The 23,765-nt window shown below is 37.8% G+C and overlaps 4 protein-coding genes across 6 annotated transcripts; all 4 read left to right on the top strand.

Annotated features, from left to right (window-relative positions):
• The first annotated feature begins 686 nt into the window (after positions 1–686).
• LOC140793835 (protein indeterminate-domain 4, chloroplastic-like) lies at positions 687–4,103 on the top strand. The gene is made up of 4 exons (XM_073145573.1): positions 687–903; positions 1,009–1,463; positions 1,728–2,124; positions 2,861–4,103. Exons 2-4 carry the CDS (start codon positions 1,307–1,309, stop codon positions 3,852–3,854), a joined length of 1,548 nt encoding a protein of 515 aa, XP_073001674.1. The 5' UTR covers positions 687–903; positions 1,009–1,306; the 3' UTR covers positions 3,855–4,103.
• Positions 4,104–5,457: 1,354 nt separating this feature from the next.
• Positions 5,458–6,412, top strand: LOC140794173 (transcription factor bHLH52-like). 2 transcript variants are annotated; one of them, XM_073146082.1, is made up of 2 exons: positions 5,458–6,030; positions 6,173–6,412. In XM_073146082.1, exons 1-2 carry the CDS (start codon positions 5,524–5,526, stop codon positions 6,344–6,346), a joined length of 681 nt encoding a protein of 226 aa, XP_073002183.1. In that variant the 5' UTR covers positions 5,458–5,523; the 3' UTR covers positions 6,347–6,412. The 2 variants fall into 2 exon arrangements, with proteins under 2 accessions (XP_073002183.1, XP_073002182.1); XM_073146081.1 differs by having other exon boundaries at positions 5,458–6,063.
• A 197-nt stretch (positions 6,413–6,609) lies between these two features.
• LOC140793909 (NADH dehydrogenase [ubiquinone] 1 beta subcomplex subunit 7) lies at positions 6,610–12,917 on the top strand. The gene is made up of 2 exons (XM_073145680.1): positions 6,610–7,132; positions 12,649–12,917. Exon 1 carries the CDS (start codon positions 6,775–6,777, stop codon positions 7,108–7,110), a length of 336 nt encoding a protein of 111 aa, XP_073001781.1. The 5' UTR covers positions 6,610–6,774; the 3' UTR covers positions 7,111–7,132; positions 12,649–12,917.
• Positions 12,918–20,380: 7,463 nt separating this feature from the next.
• On the top strand, positions 20,381–23,639 carry LOC140793318 (myb family transcription factor MOF1-like). 2 transcript variants are annotated; one of them, XM_073144730.1, is made up of 7 exons: positions 20,381–21,051; positions 21,132–21,303; positions 21,381–21,457; positions 21,558–21,597; positions 22,028–22,202; positions 22,355–22,622; positions 23,264–23,639. In XM_073144730.1, the coding sequence occupies exons 2-7, from the start codon at positions 21,177–21,179 to the stop codon at positions 23,576–23,578; spliced, it is 1,002 nt and encodes a 333-aa protein (XP_073000831.1). In that variant the 5' UTR covers positions 20,381–21,051; positions 21,132–21,176; the 3' UTR covers positions 23,579–23,639. The 2 variants fall into 2 exon arrangements, with proteins under 2 accessions (XP_073000831.1, XP_073000830.1); XM_073144729.1 differs by having other exon boundaries at positions 20,909–21,051; positions 21,127–21,303.
• The last annotated feature ends 126 nt before the right edge of the window (positions 23,640–23,765 follow it).

Below are 23,765 nucleotides of genomic sequence, written 5' to 3'. Positions count from 1 at the left end.
GGATCAATTCATGATAGAGATTTTTAGAGATCATGAATTTAAATCCGGTGAAAGTTGGAGTTGATATTTGGTAGGGTTGAATTAATATTAGTGGAATACTGAGTGTAAGAAATTAAATAAAGTAATTCTCAAATTTTTTAATAATTACCATTAATTTTTTTTTTGAATTTCTATATTTTAAAATATAATAATTATTATCACCAAAATTAGAACTTCAGTGGCCATTAAGTAAAAAAAAGAACCTTACTAATAACTTTTCCTAGTAAAAGACAGTGTAAGATATTCAATAATGCAATTATTGTCTAACAATTATCATCAAAACCTTTTTGAATTTCATGGATATTCCATTCTTTAAAATATCATATTTATTATTAAAATACACTCCAGTGGTAATTAGTAAAAAGAAACCCTTGCTAATATCCTCTCCTGGTAATTACCATCTCACTAAATCCAGGGCGATGAGGATTCTCAAATAAATAATGAAAGATAAAAAGAGAAAAAAATTCCAGGTGTGAAAGTTTGATATTAATTTAAAGTAGGGTTTGTCTGGATATGGACAGAGTAAGGCCCACATACTACAGTCGGTGGACCCAATCCATACCCACATAACGACACGCTTCCCCTGCGTGTGACCCCCATCACATTACTCTCTCTCTCTCTAAATTTGTATATAGAAACTTGCTGGTATTCTTAATTGTGGTGCAAAGGAGTGAGAAGGAATAGAAAAGAATTTAGGAACAGTAGCAGTATGGAAGGAAGGCAAAGATATATAGAAAGTATGACAAGGAGGTGAAAGAAATCCCCCAACAACCTTGGCCTCCATCTCTCTTACCTCTACAACCAAAGACTAGTTGTAGAAGATTGTGGGAAAAAGCAAGAAACAAGAAGATGGTCTTCTAATTGGTTTGTGATTTATTTATTTTTCTTAATTCCCCCACAGATCTTGCTTTCTTCCTTCTCTCTCTCCTTTTTGTTGTTTTGACTGCAACTTTTTGTTTGGATTTCCAGCTCCCTTGTTCTTTTGCTCTACTAGGAAGAATCCCCAGGAGAGGTTTGGGCTTGGAGACAGATACATAGAACAAAAGAAAGGAGCTCATGGTTGCATGTTGGGTAGTGGGAATTTTTATTTTTGGTCTGATTTGATCTACTTAGTGATCTCTTAGCAGAAGCCAAAGGAACCACAAAAAAAAAAGAGAAAAGAAAATCTGGAAGTTGTGAGGAAGAAAAAGGCAAGTGTTGTTGTTGCTGTTGCTGTTGTTGTTGTTGTTGTTGTTGTTGTTATTGTTCCTGGCAAAGAGATCTAGCTATGGCTTCTTCTTCTTCGCCGGCGCCCTTCTTCGGAATTAAAGATGAGGAGCAGCACAACCAGATGAATCCGCAGCTGCCACAGTCTACGGCGGCGCCGATCTCCTCGACGGCGGCTGGCCAAAAGAAGAAGAAGAGGAATCTCCCAGGAACTCCATGCAAGTATCTGCTCACTAATACACATACATGCATGGCTCGAGATCTTCACTTGTTTCGATTTATTGTGTGATTTTATGGACGTCCTTCTAATTGATTATATATGCATATGTATACATAGATATAGATACTTGTATACTCAGGTGGAGATGCTCATCTTTGATTTTGCCTACCATGCATTTCTCTCACGACCCTTCACTCGTTTGATTTTAATTGATTTACGAATTGGGGTTTGATTACTTGCTCATTTCGTAATTTCATCTCAGATCCAGACGCCGAGGTGATCGCCCTCTCCCCGAAGTCGCTCCTGGCGACGAACCGCTTCGTCTGCGAGGTCTGCAACAAGGGCTTCCAGCGCGAGCAGAACCTCCAGCTGCACCGTCGCGGCCACAACCTCCCGTGGAAGCTACGGCAGAAGATCCCCGGCGACGTCCGCCGCCGCGTCTACCTCTGCCCCGAGCCGACGTGCGTCCACCACGACCCCTCCCGAGCCCTCGGCGACCTCACCGGCGTCAAGAAGCACTTCTGCCGGAAGCACGGGGAGAAGAAGTGGAAGTGCGACAAGTGCTCCAAGCGTTACGCAGTGCAATCAGACTGGAAGGCTCACTCCAAGACGTGCGGCACTCGAGAATACCGCTGCGATTGTGGCACTATCTTCTCTAGGTAATACTATCTTGCATGCATGTTGCATCATCATCATATCATGTTATTAATTTTAGGGTTAGGGTTTTCTCTTTCTTTGCTATGTAGGGTTGTTATGGTTGGATTCCTTAGAGAGAGAGAGAGAGAAAGGACTGTTCACACGTGAATTGGAACAAAATGCTTCTCTCTTTCTCTCTCTTGTTCACGTGTAGCCAAGTAGGCAGATGTGGGTTGGCTAGATGCGGTCAGGTCCGTTTGGCATTGCTACTTCTCATGGCAATGGCAGGTCCACAACTTTTCTTTTCATGAAAGACGTTAGAATTCTCTCTCTCATGCATCAATGCAAGCTTGGAGTTACATTAGACTTCATTTAATTCAGTAGTGTGAGTTGGGAAGAGTGGAGGGACTGGGAATAATTCCTGGGCTATGAATGAGTACGTACTACTATAATAAATAGGTGCCAGAGTTCACGGGATTTGGAATTTAATGACAGGGAATAAGTTGTTAATTTATTGGGTTTCAATGTGATTGAGAGAATTCTCTCTGACCAATATTACTGATTGAAGGTAGAATCCTTTCTAATTCCAACGAGAATTTCCTCTCTTTCTTCTCTTGAATCGATGGATGAATTAATGACACTTTTGTTACTTGTTGCATTCTTCTCTCTTGCCTTATTTGATCTATTTCACAGTGGAGAGAGTGGAGATTAATTGGTTTAATTAATCCATTTCCTCTTCAAACTTATGGATATATACAGGCGTGATAGCTTCATCACCCATAGAGCCTTCTGTGATGCACTAACTCAAGAGAACAGTAGGCTTCCAACCAGCATGACCACTATGAGGAACAACCTCTATGGCAATAGCAGCACATCTTTAGGCCTATCTCAACTCAGCTCTCACCTCAACTCATTGCAAGATCAAACTACTACTCATCCATCTGCCGATCTCCTCCGCCTCGGCACAGCCGGTAACGGCATCCCATCTCACCTCGACTCCGCCTTCCGCCAGCCTCCTCCGCCGCCGCCCTCCGCCGCCTTCTTCCTTGGCGTTTCCTCGCAGAATGATCACTACAATGGAGAGGCTCAGACCCACCACCATTCGTTGCTCCACAGCAAGCCGTTATTCCATGGTCTAATGCAATTCCCAGATTTCCAAAGTGACACCACTACTCCATCTTCTTCCAATCTATTCAACCTTGGCTTCTTCTCTAACAGCAGCGGTGCAAGTAGCAATGCGATAGCTACTAACCAGAACAATCATCTACTGATGCATGGAAATCTTGTGACTGATCAAATCGGCGGCGGGTATTATCTTTATAACAACTCAATCCAGAATGATCACTCCATGCTACCGCAGATGTCGGCGACCGCATTGCTCCAAAAGGCGGTCGAAATGGGTGCCACAACAAGCGGTAGATCCTCTTTACTTAGAGATTATGTGAATTCCTCTTCTGGTGGTGACCAAGCTCAGATGGAGAGTGAAACCAACATGCAAAACCTAATGAATTCAATAACAAATGGAAGCAGCAATATATTTGGAGGGTTTGATCCAAGTTTCTGTAACATGGATGAGATCAAGTTTCAGAATAGCATTCCGGCAGCGAGCTTCAAGGGATCCGACGGGCTAACGCGAGACTTTCTCGGCGTCGGCAGAGAGCAAATTAGCCATGGAATGGAGATGAGCTCCTTGGATCCTGAGATGAAGCCAGCACAAATGAATGCATCATTTACTGGTGGAAGATTGTTATGAGGTAGTAGTGATCGAGGAAGTAAACAGACTTAACAAGAGAGAAGGACAGAGGCTTAACAATTAATCAGCTTGGTTAAGTGATCAATTAGGTAAGTTGTTGTAGTAGTTACTGTTTCTTGTTCTTTAATTACCCTGCATGCGGTTAATTAGTTGAGTAGGATGACAACAAATGCGTGAGGGTTGTGCCTCTCATTATAAGATACTGGTTGTTAATCGTTAAACTTGAAATACATTTTTTATTTTCTGTTCTATTGTTTCATACTTATGTTGCTTATAAAAGATTTGTCTTCGTTGTAGTCTACAAATAGCTAATTACTAAGAATGCAGTTTGAGCTACTCTCTCTCTCTCTCTCTCTCTCTCTCTCTCTCTCTCTCTCTCTCTCTCTCTCTCTCTCTATATATATATATATATATATATATATATCCTCTTTTAATTTCTACTTCTTTCTTAATTTTTTTTCATGTGTTCAAATGCATTGGAAGGTCAATGATCGAGTCAAGAATTGTTTCTCTAATTTTCTCATAAATATTTTTTCTCATTCCAACTTTGATTCTTCCTCTGCGTCTTATCTCCTGTCTTCTTTGTCTTTCCCTTGACAAGCTTCTCAATCATTTACTCTCTCTCTCTCTCTCTCTAGATTTTATCTCTCTAATGCAATTTGTGGCACATAATTGGAGGAATAAAATGTCATATCTTGTCATGCGTCTAACAGTAGAATTTAAAAAAAAAGACCAAGAGAAGAAAAATATCACAATATAGTATTAAAGTATTCATACTTGCGTGATATTTTTGTACATATAGTAAACATTTCAAATGTTAAAGCCATTACTCAGAAATCTATAATTGTTCTAAAATATGTATAAATTAGATCATCCGTTGGATTCACATCAGACGTCTCCAATATGCATTGGAATGGATTTGAATGCAAAAGATTTTTGTTTTTTTGTGCAAAGAACCTCCCATGTTTTGGATTTTTTTTACTATTTGACTCCCTCTTTTGTGGGTATATTTGTGAAAAAACCATCTCACTAGGTATACATGCAAAAATGCTCTTACAATATTTATTACGAATAATTTGTGAATCGATGCAAAGAACGAGGAGGATTGGATTCCGTTTCTTTTCGAGATAAAGATACTTACGTAGGTGATTATTTGCATAAAGAACCCCAAAAGACATGCAATTTTTACTCCCTTGTCGTACGACCCAGATTGGTACTAACATGCGCGCAGCCGCCTCCTATCACTTATCCTACGCCAACCCTCCGAACCCTACAAAAAGTTTGGGCGCGGGAGAGAGAGAGCAGCGGCGGTTATGAGTGGAATAGAGAGAGAGAAGGTGGTGGTGCGGCGGTTAGAGATAGAGGGAGAAACGCGCGGCGGATAAGTCGGAGGTCGTTACGAAGCAAATAGAAATAACGAGATAGAATAACTATCCACCGTCCAATAATCCAGATACACTATCCCGCACTACTGCCACGTGCCCCTCCCCGATGTTCTTAGCGGCGGCGGTTGCCGGTTAGCGTTAAAAAGAGACCTCCAGTTTGTAGTGTTCTCTCTTTGTCAGCATTCAGGTATCTTTCTCTCTCAAGCTCTTGTCTCTTCTTCTCTTCTCGTTTAGTAGTCACTCTTCTTTTTTTATTTCTTTCTCAGACACAAGATTTGATATCCATGGCATTAAGCTTCGAATCCAATTGGGACACTTTGTCCCATCTGAATCCAGACCCAGTTCCCTTCCATGAACTCCTAGGCTTCTATTACGACCCATTCGAGTCCTCTGAGTTCCCTAACGACTCCTTATTCCACTCTCCAGAATCCATTCCACTTCCCTCCTTAAACCACTCCTCCCTCTCTTCTCCCGACTTATACCCACCAAGCGAAGAATTCGATATCTCCCAATGCCCGAAACGCCCGAGAAGCTGCAGTGATTTTTACCCCACTTCTGAACTCTTGTTTGATGCCACTTCCTACTTGATGCCGGAGTTCGTAGCCCCTCCGCCGGAGAAGAAGACGAGCATTGGGTGCTTATCGGCGCAGAGCATGGCGGCGAGGCAGAGGAGGAAGAGGATAAGCGAGAAGACTCAGGAGCTTGGGAGGCTTATTCCAGGAGGGAATAAGATGAACACTGCTGAGATGTTTCAAGCTGCGTACAAGTACGTTAAGTTCATGCAGGCCCAGGTTGGAGTTCTTGCCCTTATGGGCCCTATTCAGGTCGAATTCTTGCACTAATTCATGGATAAGTTGGTTTATCCATGCATGCTAATTGTGAATAAATTTGGGATAAAAGTTATGATACACTTTATCTGGGTTCATTATGCAGGGAGAGAAGCTCCAACTCCTGCTTGGATCTACCAACGTGCAAGAGAAGTTATACGGTGAAGAGAAGTGCTTGGTTCCTAAAGAAGTGGTCGAGACCATGGCGAAGGACAAGGATATCAAATCCAGTGCGTTGATATCTAGAGATCTCGATCGGTTTATGGATTCGATGGGATAAATTGATGGTCGTTGTAATTGATTAGCAGACTTTGTGCTTTAGTTTTTTTTTTTTTTTGTTATTTGATGTATGTAATGTGTTTAATGTGTTCAAAATTAATCTTAATTATTCCTCCTTTTATTAATTAATTCTATCCGTTTCAATGGGCAAAAGATTAGGTTAGTTTAATAACGTGCATTTAGATAAATGCCCTCTAATTGTCCTACACGTGGCGGATTGTTAGCCGTTGATAGTTCCAATATGGATGCTAGGGTTTTCTCGTCGGTTGGGCTAAAAGAAATCAACGAAGGCCCAGCCCAATGGTAGATAGAAAGCCATTCACCAGAAGTAGCTAATCCTAATCCAAGAACAACAAATCGAAAAGAGCAAAAGGCGAGTCAATCCAGAGAATTAGGAAGAAGAGGCGATCGAGGAGAGAGATCGTAGCAATGGCGGAGGAGGAGGTGAAGCTTGGATCGTCGAAGCCGATGATAGCGACGCAAGCAGAGATGGTGGAAGCTAGGGTCCCGATCCCGTACCGCGACCAGTGCGCACACCTCCTCATCCCCCTAAACAAGTGCCGCGTCGCGGAGTTCTACCTCCCGTGGAAGTGCGAGAACGAGCGCCACACGTACGAGAAGTGCGAGTACGAGCTCGTCATGGAGCGCATGCTCCAGATGCAGAAGATCCGGGAGCTCGAGGAGAAGAAGAAGAAGGCGAAGCAGATCCAGACCCAACCTGGAGGTTCCCCGATTCCTCTAATTCCTTCGACCGCTCAGGCTTAAGGCGTCTCTTGCGTGTCTTCCGGTTGGTTCTTTCTCTTGCTGTTCTTTGATTGGTCGATTTGATCTTTGTTGAGATGCTTGGTTGGTTTTCTGAATTCAAAATTTGGTTTTGATCGTCAGTTATTTTAGGAGTCTTGATTCATTTTGTGGAAACATTAATCTTGCGGTGGCGATGTTATTGGGATCAAGATATGGACTTTGATGATGGGTCCTTATGTAACTTATCGTAATTGTCAAAAAATGCCGCTTTTCTTATGCCTTTCAAGTAAGAAGGATAGATCTTTTTTCATGTCTTTAGGGATTAAGCAATCATGCAGGATACTAGCTGTGCTGCTTTCTCCAGATGCTATGATTCTGTGTGCGTCCTTTCTCTGAAGATTTAGTTGCAAGTGAAGTAGACAATTCATGGCATATTGCACAATCATAATTTCAATTTTGTAATAGAAAACTACCTGTTGAATCACTAGCTTCAGCACCTGGCTAATTTAGCTGATCCACCCTCTTGTGTTTGTCTATGAATCATAAGTAGGAAGAATTATTCAATGATATCTTACAAATCTAATTCTGCACTCACCTTAAAATCCTTTGCGGTACATGCCTACGCGATTATGCTATATGTTGAGTAAGGAGATTGTTTTATAACATAGAGAATGTGAAGATTTTTGTAAATCATTAATCATTTAGTATTTTAATATTTTATGTATGGGTATATGATGACTGGGGAATGGCCAGATAAAGGGTGGGTTTGGGAAAAAAAAAACTGGGATTTGGACCGAAATACCAACCCTATTTACAATAAATTTTGTCCTCTATGCATGTCGACAAACCAAAAGGAAAATGGCTCTGTAGTTGATAACTGAGCCTAATAGTATACATACTGACACTGTTGCTGCAGATATTTCCTGTCCTTGGATATTTGAGGGGCATCATGTGGTTATTAAATCCGTCCACTTGAATAGTTCCAAGAGTTTATTAGTAACAAATCAAAGATTTATTAGGAACTATTGCTCTCGTCATCTTAGTTGCAAGAAAATGTGTTTCGTTTTTCACTTGTAGAATATGATCCTGGGCATGCCACCTGAATAAATGAAAAAAATGTTAAATTTTGTGAGACAACTTCAAGTGGCTTCCATTTATGCATTTAAGGACCAGGTACCTTACATTATCAAGATTTGAAGACAGTATCTAGAATCTCTTGGTTGAAAACTGAAAGCTAGTGAACCAGTTCTTGACTAAGGATATTGTTGCTGCATCATGGATATCGGCGGAATCTACATAGATGGCTTTTTTCAAATGCTTTTTTGGTTAGAGCAAGTATGACATATAGAATCTTCGTAATAGGACATGCAAAAGTAGGTAGCAACATGACCTTGGTATATAGCTAGGATGCCTGGCTAGAAACTTTTGATAGATCATTTGTTGAAACATGTGGTGGTCATCTTTTTCTACCTTTTGACTTGTCTTAATTACTACAATTTGCCGAGAGATTATGTGGTGGTCTATGCCTTACTCGACAGATATTTAAAAGGCATTGGTCATAACGATCAATTAAGTCATGCAGGCACATTTGATCTGTAGGGTGGACTTGTATACTCCATCTGATACTCCGAAAACTCAAAGCCACTTTCTATGGAAACAGGTTCTACCTAATATCTTCTCTTTTAGGGATGTTTTTTTTTTTTTTCTGATCCATTTGTTATGTTGCTGTGTAGATAGATAACATATTCGCATACTCATGTAGTTTAGCAGACATGAGTCGACTCTGAAAGTCAGTAGCAATAGTTAAATAAAAATGAAGTATAATAAGATAAACTTTGTGGTTTTTTATAAATTGCATGAGCACCATTCGTTATATTTGACAATCTTGTTAAAGAATTTATTGTTACTAGAAGTTATGGGAAATAATAATGACATGATTGACCATTTGTGTTAGTCTCATCTATTAAGAGATAGAGCTGACGTGGAATTTAAAAATCATCTACTTTTGTTAAGTTGACAAAATAAGGTTTAGCAAATGTTGGTTGAGGTCTCATTCTTTTCTCTAAGGATGATGAACATATGCTTGAGCTTAACCCTTCAAATATTGTTAAAATCAATGTATTGAGATGAGGCTACCAATGACGGGCGGTCACCCCATGATGAACTTGCATCAGTATATACTTATGGTTGATGGTATCACTTGGATAATTTCTTGCATCAAAACTGTAGTTTTAGCAGTATAATTTCTATTTCTAGCATCAATACCTTAGTTTTAGCAGTATAATTTCTACTTTCTAGCATCAAAACCATAGTTGTAGCAAGTCGCAGCATTCTAACTACCGTAATGTCGTAGTGCCAGAACGTACTCGAGCCAGTGTCAATTGTAATATACATTTCAATGTTTGAATGAATGGTCAACTGCAGAGAAAAGTAGGAAGAGAGAGTGCATCCAGAAAATGCATGGGAAAAGCACTGGTTTTGCTTATGATATTGAGGTGATATAGCAGTGGATAGAGTTGCATTAAAATGTAACTGTATGCCTAAAACAAGGCATAAAATTGATCACAAGCAAAATCTGATTCTATATTATGGTTTGTATGTTATGGAGAACATGGTATCCAGAAGATTTTGGTGCCCCTGGTGATGAATGATAGAAGCCAATGGTCTAGAGAAGAAAGATCGTTGAGATGGTGCATGAAGCAATGAAATTGGGGTGATATATGGGTGACTTTCTTAGCAACTGAGGTCCTATGAGTTGGAAGATGAAAGTTTAAGGTTTAATGCAGATTGCTAGTTCACTACCTTGTTTAAGTCTTTCAGAAATAACCTAGTAGAGTCAAATTTGGGCTGCGTGTGCTTGTGTCAGTATATATGTACCAAGGTTGAGTGGTAAGTATTTACTTATTTGCATTTGTTATAGAAGGATTAGTAAAAGATAATTAACATGGGTTTCATGCTATATCTTATTTACCATTGATGTTGTCTCAGTTGATATATGTAAGATAGTGCTGAACACTAAACTAGAAATATGTAGAAGCTGCTTAGAACATAAAAAATTTAAGACAGGTTTGAGAAGTTCAAGAGGTCAAGGGGTGAAAATAGCATCTTTTGAAACTAGAGTTAGGCTATGTATGTATTCTCTCCCTAGACTTGTGTAGTAAGGAGCCTCATGCACTGAATAACTTTTTTATGGAGGTTAATTTTGAATTATCGTAGATTGGTTAGAAGTAGCTAAATTAGAGTGCTCATGTTATCTTGATCTCTGATTAATACAAAAGGAAAAGAGTGATTAGGCCACCACTCATCACTCCAGTACTTTGCTCAAGCAAGCAAGGTCTATCAGTACTAAATGTTGGTTGAGCGAAGTACTAGTTGCTCTGATTTTCCATTTTGTTGCTTGTTAGATCTAGATGTGAACTCAGGAGTCTCTGTGCAAATTTGTCTATCATGCCATTTTGGTTGTCACATTGTATTTCTCTTCATGAATCAAAGGATCAATTGACTGGGATCAAATGGGATTGCACGATCCAGATCGAGATTGGGTGGTTCAGGTCAAATCCATCTCGAAGACATCAATAATTGATGCCTCTAATCCCCTATCGTCTTCATCCCCTCTCTCTTTCTCTCTCTCTCTCCCCACCATAGCTATTGCTTTTCCGACGTAGAGATATAGCAATAACAAATTCCTTTCTTTCTCTCTCCTTACTCTTCTTCAAATGCAGTTTTTTTGTTCTCCACTCTCTTCTTCACTATGGCAAGTTTTTTTTCCTTTCATTTTGTCTACTCTCTCTCATTTTTCTTCTTCTTCTTCTTTACTGTAGCAATTTTTGAGTAAGTACTTTTTTTTATTTTTAGGCTTCATATGTGAGCAATCATTATTTTCTTATTTTTGTCAATTTTTCTAAAATTTTCTGAATTTTTAAATAGTATTAAAAAATTATGTAATTAAAAAATATTCGATCCTATCCGAGCGGCTGATACGGTCAATATATATCATTTTTTTAGGAGACTAATCTGAATTCCAACTATTTTTTTAACCTTGTTTCTCTTGTGTACTTCCAAGTCAGCGATGGAGGGATCCTTAGTCATTATATATGAAGATAACATGACAGGACCACAATTCTATTTTCCCATATGAAATCTTCTTATTCCTTGCGGAATATTATCTCACTGTTCTATTTAAGCAGTATTGTATAAAAAGGAGATTGGATACAATAAGAATGACAATAAAAGTAGTTACAAATAAGAATGACAATAAAAGTAGTATTATGTTATCTTGTACAAGGAAGTGGTTTTGGTTATATGTTGAATTGTTAGAATTTTGTACAAGTAGCTAACATTTTTCATGAGTTGCCATATTCTAGAGGGCAGTTTTTCTTTCTCAACCACTTTTGCTGTCCTTCAGATGGTGGATTCTTATTTATGTCAAAGCTGCTCAGTACTGAAAGTTTTTAAAGATAAAGTTCAGGACTTTAGTTTCACTGTAGGTATAGTTTGTCTGCTTCTGGTGTGTTGGATGTGGATTTCTTATTTATGTCTAAGCTGCTCAATACTGAAAGTTTGTAAAGATAAAGTCTATGCAAGACTTTAGTTTCACTGAAGGTATAGCTTGTCTACTTGTGGTGTGTTGGATGTGGTTGCTTTTGTTGTGCTTCTTTTTGTGCTAAGACCAGAAGTTTGAAATATATCATCTATGCAAGTAATCCAATTTAGAGGCTCATCTGTTTCAAGGTTCTGGGCCAATGCAGCAACTGTGGACACCTTAATTTTGTCCTGAGAGTTGAATGCTTTTGTGGCATTGTTTGGTATGCCTGTATGATGGATTCCTGTGCTGAATGACTTTACATTTCTAGAGTTCTAAAATTTACTTGCTGGTAACACATAAAATTTTTGCTACGAAACGAATTCTTGTGGCATTTGATTTGGTATAGTCAAGAAACAGAATTTGGAGCTGATAAATCTCTGCTGTTGATCTTGCATGTTATACTGATGGTCTTGTTTTGGCGACCTGGTGTTCCTAATTTGTTGGGTCATACTGAGGAACTCATACCCTTGCTCACTTTTCCCCTGGCACTTATATAAGGAGCATATGTTTAATATGATGAATGTCTGTTGCCGCACTCAAGTGACCAAGTGGTTGTCATTATCAGATCACATAAAATTATAAATCTTCTAGTTGAATGAGCAACTTGGTATCTAAAACTTCGGATATGTATATTTATCTCTCCATCTTTGCCATGAATGTTGTGATTCCTACTCACAATATTTCCTTTGATAGTTGACTTATGCGAGCTTTGTAATACTTGAAATAAGCATCTACTTGTAGCTTGATTGTTTTAAGTTGGGGTCCATTTTCCCTGCCCTCTAACTGCTATCCTTATGTTATGCCCGAGCATTATAATTTTTTTAAGATCATTATATTTTCAATGTGACCACATCGTTACATTCTTTTCATTAGAGAATTTGATCTATATTATCTACTCTAGCACCTTTTGCTTTTCCTTGAGATTTTCCAAATTTTTTGTTCCTGTGCTCTGACCAATTTCATCTTTTTTGCAGGCGAGCAGGATTGCTTAGCTGGTTTTTAAGGCTGCTTTGATGTTTGATGAAACAATGTGCAGGAACTGAATCCCGTGGTCAAAACAACTCTCTGAATTTGGATAAACCCAGAGTCTGTCTGTTCCCTCCTCTTTCCTTTTTTTTTTTTCCTTTTCCTTCTTAGATGTGTGTCTCAGTTTCAGTTATCGGGATAAATAAAAATTGTCCGTACTCTTATGAAGAAATAGGTACCCATTTGGACAGAATTCATAGTGCATGTACCTTCTTAATCGTCTTTGCAGTTGCCTGGGTCATATTATGCCTTACTTCTTGCTGCTCTTTTTGTCTCCTAAGCAGAAGTCAGAGGTAAAGTGGGGACTAATTGGAAATCTAGAAAGAGAGAAAGAAAAAGCTCTTCTTCTACTAGCAAACTTTGAAATAAGTATGGTTGTGCTCCACATTACATCAGTTGGATCAAAGGATACATAAATTCCTGAGAGATTCTGAAGTTTATTTTTTGCTTTATTAACTGGTCCTAGTGCAGTTGGTCAAGTTGAATTCGGCAGCTTGTCACTACTTCTGAGTGCAGTATCATTAAATTTTCTGAGGTCTATTTGGGGACCTCTGAGTGCCTGCATGACTGAACTTGACATGGGGAGTAGGAAATAGTCGGTCCTCTTAGGAGCTAGATTCATGGAGAGAGGAAACATAGAAAACCCACTTTGCTTCTTCTCACTTCAGACTTGACATCAATGAGTCTTCCTTGCAGATTGCCTGGTAAAATGTTCTCTGCAGTATAATACAATTTAGTTCACTCTGTTTTAATATTGCGCAGTTCAGGAGTGGACCTCCTCCATGCTACTTATCTCCTCCATGTTTTACAATTTAAGTAGGGCATGCATGGTATCTTCATCTTCACACTCATCTCTTCTTCTTTTTTTTAAATCTTCTCTCTTTTTTTTCTTGGTTTAAGTAGCAGGGCATTATTTTGTTTGGAAATAAACTAGCAATTTATAAGCTATACATTTTCTAATTCAAATGATCCGTAGCAATTGTAGGCCTCCTGTCCGGCAGAAATTGGAACAAAACAAAATGCTGAAAATGAAATTGTTACCCCTTTCCCCCCCTCTTTCTTTCTTGTCATCATCATACTTTTCCCACTTTCTAAAGAAAAGTGTGAGAAACTTCTAGTAAATGCAAAGCATGCCCACCTCTTTTTTTCAAAAGAAAAGAAGCAAAACCTTTCCAAATGTCTTCGATCATCAATATCCAATCTAGCATTCTTTCATAAAAAACAATAGATGGTTATGTATACTTGTTCAAGGTTATTATTATTATTATTATTATTTCTCTTCTCTTTTATTTTGATTCTTTTATCTTTCTCAACTGTTTTCTTCAGTTGATCGAGACTTGACGAACGATCACGAAAACGATGATCGATTAAAACTCCTTGGATCAAAGCGTAAGGTTTCTCCAGCATTTAATCTAAAAGTGCGAAACGTATACAGTCTCACTCCTATATATAGTGATCTGTTTTTGTTTCTTTCTCCCCGTTTCTCACCACGCCTCCTGAAAAATTAGATTCTTTGCAGCTAAAAACTCTCCTGAGAAATCAAATCATCAAACTATGCTATCAAAAGGGTATTCAAAAAAATTAGGAAGACATCTACAAGTAGACATTTGATTTGACCGAGTCAGCTCCCAACTGTACGAAATATTATTAGTCCAAACTTTAGATCTTCACGTATCCATCTCAAAAATTAATCGAAAAAGGATTTAAAAAAAAAGAAGAAATGATGGGGAAAAGGATCCAATAAATCCCAAAGATCGATGGGTCTACAGAATTGAGTGAGGTAGTACAGAGAACAATTTGGGCTGACTCTGATCAGAGGAATGATGATGGTATTGTACGTGGAATGAAGCAAGAATTCTATTCAATGCCATCAGCCTTTTCCCCTCTCCGTGCGGAGAAAGATACAGCGACACAATGATGTCTTTTTAGAGAGAGAAACACCCCCTCCCTCACCTGTTAAATTTATCCTCTGCCATGCAATCCACAAGACTATAAGAGAGAGAAAGGAAAAAGTGAATAAATATTAGATTAGTTACGCCTCAATCCCTTTAATGATCATTTTATATTTAGTTTTCCTCTGTTTCTAAGAAAAAAATCACTATGATAACTTTTTTTTACCAAAAAAATAAAAATAAATGACAACTAACCGAGCAGGTATAAAAATTATAATTTACTCTTTTATTAATGACAGACTCATTGTTACACTTTAATCTGAGAATTAAATACTTAAATTAAAATTCCACAATAATTATATGCAATTAAAATCAAACCACGAGCAATAAAGTATAATTTTCGCAATAACTAAAATCCTCCTTATATATATATATATATATATATATATATATATATATTATCCTTATTACTGGTGGTATATAATGTGACTATCCTTGCGTCTCGCCGGCCAATTCCAGCGTCGTCTGCAGACTTATCCCCACCCTTTTTGTACTCTTCCTCGATCTATCTATCTATCCATCTATCCATCTATCCCTCCCCGTGATCCCACCGACTTTTCCCCCCCCTCTCTCTCTCTCTCCCCTCTTGAGTTTTCTTGTTCCCATCCATCTAAACTTTGGGTGGACCCACCTCGGTGGTGGCCCTCTGAGGAAAAGGCCATCATTGGCCGTTTGATCCGCTGCGTTGCCTCGGAATGCAATTATGATTGGCCCCCACCTCGGTTGGTTCTCATGCTGCTCGGTCTTACAACGGACATAGTAGTTTAAAGGAAATATCAAAGCTAAGTACGTTGCATTTCCTCGACGCATCTCCATCGACAACATATATACGTCATTAGTTAGTGAACATAATTCCATTCCATTGTTGATCTCTCTCTCTCTACACCAATAGGAAGGGAACAAAAGAGAAGAAACCATTCTATTTCTACTCTCCTCCATTTTTGTCACCTAGCTTGTAGTTGGTGATGGAAACTCTGGGAGGAGGAGGAGGAAGAAGAAGAAGAAGAAGAAGAAGGAGTTTGGTTTCTTAGGCGACAAATTAATTTAAGAGGAGAAAATAAAATTAATAAATGCTGGGTATTAAAAAAAAATTAGATTATGGAATAAATGCTTGCAAGAACGGTCGTGATGGGATTCCTCGTTGACTCTTTTTACGTGTATTTGGCAAACGAGGGCCATTTGAGATGACAGCTTGTCGACTTCCACTATTACTACCGAGTAGACTTCGCATTAGAGCTTAGCAAGAGCTATCACGTCATCTACGTCATCCACTCCCTTCTACCCTTTCGTAACAAAGAAAATTTTGCCTCTATTTTGTTTTCAAAAAGAAAAAAAATTGTTAGGAATTTTCTTCGTTTCCGATTTTACCACCGTTGTGATATCTGTATTTAAAGAATATTTTTGAGAATTTTCTAAATCACATCTTATATTTTACCCCTTAATTTTTTTTATAATTCTTATTTAATATTTTAGATTAATTTGGACAGTACTAGTAGTAATAAGATATTTCGTAATAATATACAGAATAATTTATAATATTTAAATTACTCTTGTCTTATCTTATAAGTCAGCCATGAACTAATTAAATAGCAAATATTCGATCAAAGCAAAGAGGGGTATTTTAGTAATTTGATTAATAATAGTTAGTTAAAATAATGTTAAATTATTAAATAAAATTATGGAGAAAAAAATTATAAAATTGTAAAAATGAGAAATGTAGGATGTAATTTATAAAATTTTCTTTATTTCCTTTTTATTTTACAGAATCAATTAAATTCTTTTCTAATATTATTTAGGGAGCAATAATTGAATTTAACTAATTTTACAATAGGAAATAAAATAAAATAAAAAGAGCGACGATCTTACAAACGAAAAAAAATATTTTACATTTTCATGCAAATGAACCCCAAAAAAACCCTTGACTTTGAGCCTCTAAACTTTTAATTTCTATTAGGATAACATTATTACTTTTCTCTATACCATATGTAGTAGAACAGTAGAATTTATCTCTTAGGTCCGAGATATCATAATCTTTACCAATAGAACGTTACATTAGTTTGGTATTTAGACAGACAAAAACTAGAATAGTTTGCAATAAAATGCTTACCTATGCATGAATAGGATAAGTCTTCAATTGAAAGTGACGAGTTATGAATAAAATTTTCTAACCAATTATAAATTTTAAAAATATTTTATAAATCACACCCTATATTTTATCTATTTTGAGATTTATATCCTGGATTTTATAATATAATCTCTTATTTTTTCTATAATTCTCGTATTACACCATATTGTTATTTTGACTAATATATATCTATCATATTACTAAAATATCAACACCACTATTTTTTTTCTTATCTCTGTTTCTCCTCTATAAAAAAATATGAATAATTTATATATTTATAAATTATTTTATATATTATAATAGAATATTTTTTGCTAGTAACTGTTTAAATTAACCGAGCGTGTTAAATAAGAATTATAAAAAAAATAAATAAGGGTCGGATTAAAAAACCTCAAAGAAGAGACGAAAATTATAAAATGAATAAAATATTAAATGTGATTTATAATATTTTATTTTATTTTTATAATTAAACAGAGAAACAACAGAGGATTCTAGTAAAATATTAGACGTAAAAAAGAAGAAAGTAAATGAAATGGGTAAGGTGTGGCCCACCGTAGCCTACATCCAAAACAAAACAATCACCACATCAATGCAGTTGGTTTTATTAGACTTTGGACTGCTTCGCCCACCCATGCAGTCCTCTCTGCACACGCCAAAAATTCCGGCGTCTTCGAAGCCCACCCACCCCCTCCCCCACTAGTATTATCCACCCCCCCCCTCCTTCTTCTTTTTTTATCCTTGGGAATAAAAGAAAGAATAGGATAGGAATAGGGAAAGGTATAAAATAAGCGGAATAAGTCCGGCCTCGTATTGGGGGCGAGTGGGATTGCGCCCGGGCCGTCCTTGCCACCATCATTCCCCTCTGCAGCGACTCGCATTATTCCTTCTGCCCAACTCCTATTCTTCCGAAGTAGCGACAAAAAGGATTTATTCCGAATTAATTGACGAGGTCGGAATAAAGTAAAGCATAGCTTGCCGTTTTAACCTTGAAGGTAGGGCCAGCCCACTGTTTACTGTTTGAGCGTGTCATTCCTCTCCCTCATCCGGATAAAAATCCCGTTTTATCCCCCCTTTCCCTCCTCCGGCACGGGATAGATTTATCCCACGCTGGGCGATCTCCTACTACAGTCTACAGCAGCGCGGATACAAGCACTATTTGGGTCCCAACCCGTTAAGGTGAAATCTCCTGGATAACAACTTTATCCAGGGTGCATGGGCATGGGCATGGGCATGGCTGATAAGATAACAACTCGGAGTTAAAAGCCACGATAAGTATAAGAATATTGGATAGCTATACGTATCATCAGGTATAAATAATAAATATATATATATATATAGGGTGATTTTGCCGAGGAAGTAGGTGGTAAAAGTAGCTACATGCAAACAGAAAGACTTATAAGATGGTACAGTCTACTCACTCTACTGGTAGAAGTTGAGCACTAGCTATAGGTTTCAATGCTAATGCAAGCAATACAAGAAAACTATGCACTTATTTCCTTACTCCTTTCCAACTTTCCCCCCTTTTACCTTTTTGAAGCAACGTATTTTACTTTTGATTTTTAAGTCCTTTAAAGTGGAGTTCCAATCTTTATGTGCAAAAGTTTTTTTAAAAAAAAGAGTCCACTTACATTCCCTGTTTATTTTTTAGGGTTTAAGGTTTAAGATTTATGACGGTAGAAACTGCTTCGGTAACTTATCCACTATTCTGAATAAAATTTAAGCATTCAGATGGATAGTTTATTATCATATCACATCACAATTTGCAAACCACTATTACTAGATGGATAACAGTTAGAATTTTATCTCTTAAAAATAAGAAAATTAGAAACGTTATTATTTATATTTACATACAAAATTTTCAACTAAGAGTATCTATATCTTTTCGTTTATTAAATTACTAATTCTTAATTTATAATCATTAGAAAGTATTATATATATATATATATATATATTATATTGTTGTTGTTTACTTCTAATTAAGCTGTTAAGGTACAGGTCCAGGTATTAGTACGTATCAGCAATGGGATATCCAGGGATCAGACAACCATTCGTCCTTTTCCACTCGCTGCGTAAATAAAAACCCATTCCCTTGTCGCATTCTGTTCTCGGTTAGAATAACTCGAAAGGGATTTTTATTCCTATCGCTTTCTCACTGTCTCCTTAATCTTTATTTATATATATATATATATATATATATATATATATATATATATTATTCCACTTCATGCCATTATATTTTCGATTAAATCACCCTCTCTTATTCTGACCACGATAAATTATTGGAAGTGGGAACGTGTCTTATTCCCTAATTATTCCTCTTCCCCAATGTCAAAATGAACGCAAAACACGTTCTTAAGAAGTTAATCTTTTCTTTAGGAAGATGTCAAACGATTGAATAGATTTTAATGAGGAGATCTCGAGGGGATATCTTGCACTCCGTTTACTTTTGACTTTAATATATAACGAAATGCTATTTCTCTTGCAATAGTCAAAGATTATAACTATATACAACTAACTCATTTCTCTTGATTCACACTATATCTATATTGTAAGGGAGTGTTGACTTACCAAGCTATTATAAGAGCTTAAACCGCTAGAAAATAGTACTTTTTTTTAATATCTGTATTCTACCAGAGAGTAGATTATATTCTCAAAGCTTAGAAGCACAAGAAAAACTGCTCCAGATAGCAGATGCATAGAATTAGGGTTTGGTGTGTATATGTACCTGTTGTAATTCTAGATAATTGTTAAATTGGGTAAATCTTTGTGCATGATTGGAGGTGTTGGAGATGTTACTGTTATTAGTACATGATAATTAAATTAAGGGGGACTTCATGTTGCAAAGAAAGAAACATGTAAACCAAGTTTACCCTACATGTACAACTTTTGAAACTTTTGACACTATATAAGAATATATATCTTTTCCTAGTAGGCAGAGCAAAAGGAGGTAGGTCCCAATCTTTACATTTATATTTATACTTATCCTTTTAAACTCCCCTAGCCACCAAAGTCCAAGGGCCTTTACAGATCATACTATCTTTATTAGGGTCTGCTCATTTCTGCATGGGAGGCAGGAAGAATTTTCAGAGCATAGCCAACAACTGAGCAGGCATTGGACAATTCAATAATAATACTATTAGCATTACACTCATGCAGGCAAAGAAAAGATGATGACCTCTTCCTCCTTTGTTTCCTCTCCTTCCACTGCCTTCATTAACTCCCATTTGTTCCTTTCCTAGCTGATTGAGCTGAAAAGGCCAAGAACACACCCCTCCCAAGAAGACCAACATGGCTTTTTTGCTTCTTTTTTTAATTAGATGTCTTCTTTGAACCTTGATACATTTGCTTAGAATATGATAGGATTGGTTACATAGAGATGGGCATGCATTGGTTTTGTTGTTCTCTTTGAGGGGACCTGCTCCATCAGTTGACTTTGTGACAAGAAAGATAGATAGAGAGAGAGAGAGAGAGGTTTTGACTATTCAACTAAAGATAATGGTATAAATCTTTGTGGGCTTTGTTGGAAGTAAGAGAGAGGGGAGTTTAGTAATAGTAGCAGTAATAAGGTAATAAAAGTTGTGGCAGGAGAGTGGCAAAGAAATCGTGTGCTCAGAGATTCTATACCCGTTTCCTTGTGCTGCTCTCTGTGATCATACACCTTTGGCTGCTCAAAAATCCCACTTTCTCTCTCTAAATCACTCCCCCCCCCCCTCTCTCTCTCTATCCAGCTTTTGTGGGTTGAGTCAAAAGCTCTGGGCAACTGCAATAATTAATGGGCATTTCTTCAGTTTGGCAAGATTAATGAGTATCTGGAGACGAGTCTTTGGAAAAAAAATTCTCCTTTCATTTCTTCCAGGTGAAAATATTTATAGTATATGATCAGGGAGACCCAGTAGAGGAATTTACCTCATCTCATCTCTCCCTCTCTCTCATATTTCGTTCTTCCTTTCTTCCACTCTTTACTCATCTGTAGCTCTTACTCGGCCATTAACTTTTTTCTTCATAACGCCTTGCTCTCGTGATCTGTGGCCTCTCACCATAGGTGTCGCGTTAATCCTAGACAATCCCAACGATATTTAGAGGACCCATGAATTAAACCAAGGAGAGCAGCAATACACACAGAGAGAGAAAGAGAGGAAGAGATCTACGCTTGCTTTGATCAGAAAGCTTCAGATGAGTAATTCGTTCTTGGATTGCTAAGAGATAGAAGAGGAAAAGAGAGGTCTTTTTTCTCCCTTTTAGATGGGCATTGTTGATTAGTAAAGCACAAACAGGTTTGCCTTGGTCCTTTTTCTTTTGGCCTTTCTTAGAAGGGTCCTAGTCTCATATATATATATATATATATATAGCATAGTTGCTATAGGAAAGCTACCATTTGAGGAGGGCAGTGAGGAGAGCTATGGGTAACTGTGGAAGAAATGGTGCTGTGAGACAGTATATAAGATCCAAGGTTCCTCGCTTGAGATGGACTCCTGACCTCCACCATTGCTTTGTTCATGCCATTGAGAGACTTGGAGGACAAGAGAGTATGCCTTCTTCCTGTAAATTTCATCCTTCCAAAGAGATGTCTGTTATATAAATCCTTTTACTACTACTACTGCAGAGGCTACACCAAAGCTTGTTCTCCAGCTGATGGATGTTAGAGGGCTCACCATATCTCATGTCAAGAGCCACCTCCAGGTCTCCTCCTATGCTTGATCCATGGCTTAATTCCTTTGTTTTTACTTGAGCAATTCACTCTTTTAAGAGTTGAGAAAGTGACACTTTTGATTTGTATCAGATGTACAGAAGCATGAAGAATGACATGGGCAGTAGTCAAGGTATGGAGTTGTTCTTAATTCCTCCTATTTTGTTTCCACATACAAACTTCTTGTTCATGAAGTCAATGCAGCATCGTATCTTTCTTTCTGGTAATTAAAATTTGCAGCTTAGCTTTAAAAGGAGTATAAAATAAGAAGCCAGGCCTGCTCCCAGGCTCTCCAAGCATTTAATAGCAGTATATTTTTTTAATTAAAAAATGATTATTTGTCTTATGAATGCATTCATTGTGTGAGTTATGTCTAACAGACTCACAGCTTCTGCATGGTTACCCTTTTCTTTTCTTTTTTAAAAAAAAAGGAGGAAGAAAAGAAAAAGCTTGAGTCTTTGAACTCATAAAGCTGCCAAAATTCTTTGTTCCCTTGAAACAACTATTAGGTGTTTGTAATTATGCCTAAGAGAAAGGCTAACTCCTTTTGATTCTGAGATCAGGCATGCAAGAAAGGAAGCACTCGTGGGAAGACATTGGAGGAGGAGTTGGAGGAGGAGGAGGGGGTTGTGGTGGAGTTGCTGATGAGCAAGATGATGATGGTCCCATCCCTTTTCCAAAACCCACCAAGGAGTTCCTGTCCCAGTTCGTGTACTCCCCTCTCCCCACACTGAAAAGGTTTGCTAAGTTTTGTCCATTTCAACAACAGTAGCAGTCACACTGGGAACATTGCCGCATCTCCTCTTCTCTATCCTCTTTTGCCCAGGCTTTTCCTAATCCCCTCTTCTTTATTTTCTCTTTTCTCTTTTCTCTTTTACTTTATCAAATAGGTCTAGGGTAGAGACGCAGAGCAACCCAAAAAGCTTGCAGGGCAGCCAAGGAATCTGTGAGACAGTCTCCTCCCCGTACTGGGTTGATGATTACATGCAAGCCATGGCAGTAGAGAGGATGAGAATAAAGGAGGAAGGGATCAGATGGCAGAGAGATGCTACTACTGCTACTACTACTACTACTATTGACACTGGGCTCTTGCCAGATGATCATGCTTCTAAGCTCAAATTCTTGGGGTATATGGTGGAAGAATCTGACCCTTTTAAGGTACAACAGAAAGTTGAATGAATCTCCCTCCCAAACTCTCTCTCTCTCTCTCTCTCTCTCTCTCTCTCTCTCTCTCTCTCTCTCTCTCTCTCTCTCTAGTTGTGTCTTTTAACTCCTTTGGCTTTTGGGTTTCTTGGATGTTTCTTTGCCTCCTCTAATCACTTCCTTTCTTGTTGGGTTTGGCAAGGAAGATTGCACAAGTTATTCATGTGTACTTCATAGGTCAACTTAGTGATTTAAAAAATGAGGTCCCTAAGTAAAATATTTAATATTCCTTCTAGCTTCAGTCCAATTCAATATGGTAAAAGTCCATATGGGCACAAAGGAATAGCCCAAAGAACTACAAGATATATACTTTTGCACTTGCTGTGACTGCCAAGTTTTTCTGACGGTCTGTTAAAAAGGTCAAAAGATAGTGGAAGGTTACTGTAAAAACAGTACTCAGGCCTAATTTCCCTTTGAGAAACTATTTGTTGATCATAACAACTTCTTTTACACTGATCACTACTTGTTTTATGCCAGTCATGAAATGATGCATATAATGAAACTAAAAATTCTACTAATTTTGGTCTTCATGCATCTCTTTCCTTGCATAACCTTAAGAAGATTGAACTCAATTCTTTCTGCTACCATAATTGCAGGCTAGCAAACAAAGTGACCAACATCTTGCAACTACAGAGAAGCTTAGTCCTGAGGAGAGAGATGCAAATGGATGCCTGTCCTACAAGTCTGGATCATTCAGCAACGAGTACATGGAGGAGAGGGAGGAACCCGACGACTTCTCGCTCTCCTTGTCGTTGTCTTTAGATCCCAAACACAAGAACAATGTATCCTCCGCTAGTGAGAGCAGTTGCATTTTCCCTTCATCCATGAGGAGAAGCTTCAGTGAATGCTCGGGTTATTCGAAAAGTCGAGGCATTAATTTAGATCTTTCTATGTCTATCTGTGGTTCTTAGATTTTGAGCCTTTGTAAAGCTCTCATCTCTTCGATCAACAATGTGAATCCTGTTTTTGCTCTGGCCTAGTACGTTTGATGATACCATATATATATATATATATATATATATGTATGCTGTTGAACATTACTAAGAGTCACTGGTCTAGTCCTTTCTCTCTATACATATTCTTATATGCGAAGACTAT

This window comes from Typha latifolia, chromosome 8 (assembly GCF_019914945.1).
Source record: "Typha latifolia isolate L0001 chromosome 8, TyphaL0001v2, whole genome shotgun sequence".
NCBI lineage: Eukaryota > Viridiplantae > Streptophyta > Magnoliopsida > Poales > Typhaceae > Typha > Typha latifolia.
This window is presented reverse-complemented; position numbering and strand designations above follow the sequence as displayed.

Excerpts from the sequence above, each read along its gene's own strand:
- LOC140793835 (XM_073145573.1), top strand. The coding sequence starts at position 1,307 with ATGGCTTCTTCTTCTTCGCCGGCGCCCTTCTTCGGAATTAAAGATGAG. Across the intron at positions 1,464-1,727 it reads GAATCTCCCAGGAACTCCAT|ATCCAGACGCCGAGGTGATC; the intron begins GCAAGTATCTGC and ends ATTTCATCTCAG. Across the intron at positions 2,125-2,860 it reads TGTGGCACTATCTTCTCTAG|GCGTGATAGCTTCATCACCC; the intron begins GTAATACTATCT and ends GGATATATACAG.
- LOC140794173 (XM_073146081.1), top strand. The coding sequence starts at position 5,524 with ATGGCATTAAGCTTCGAATCCAATTGGGACACTTTGTCCCATCTGAAT. Across the intron at positions 6,064-6,172 it reads CCCTTATGGGCCCTATTCAG|GGAGAGAAGCTCCAACTCCT; the intron begins GTCGAATTCTTG and ends TTCATTATGCAG.
- LOC140793909 (XM_073145680.1), top strand. The coding sequence starts at position 6,775 with ATGGCGGAGGAGGAGGTGAAGCTTGGATCGTCGAAGCCGATGATAGCG.
- LOC140793318 (XM_073144730.1), top strand. The coding sequence starts at position 21,177 with ATGGGTAACTGTGGAAGAAATGGTGCTGTGAGACAGTATATAAGATCC. Across the intron at positions 21,598-22,027 it reads TGACATGGGCAGTAGTCAAG|GCATGCAAGAAAGGAAGCAC; the intron begins GTATGGAGTTGT and ends TTCTGAGATCAG. Across the intron at positions 22,623-23,263 it reads AAGAATCTGACCCTTTTAAG|GCTAGCAAACAAAGTGACCA; the intron begins GTACAACAGAAA and ends CCATAATTGCAG.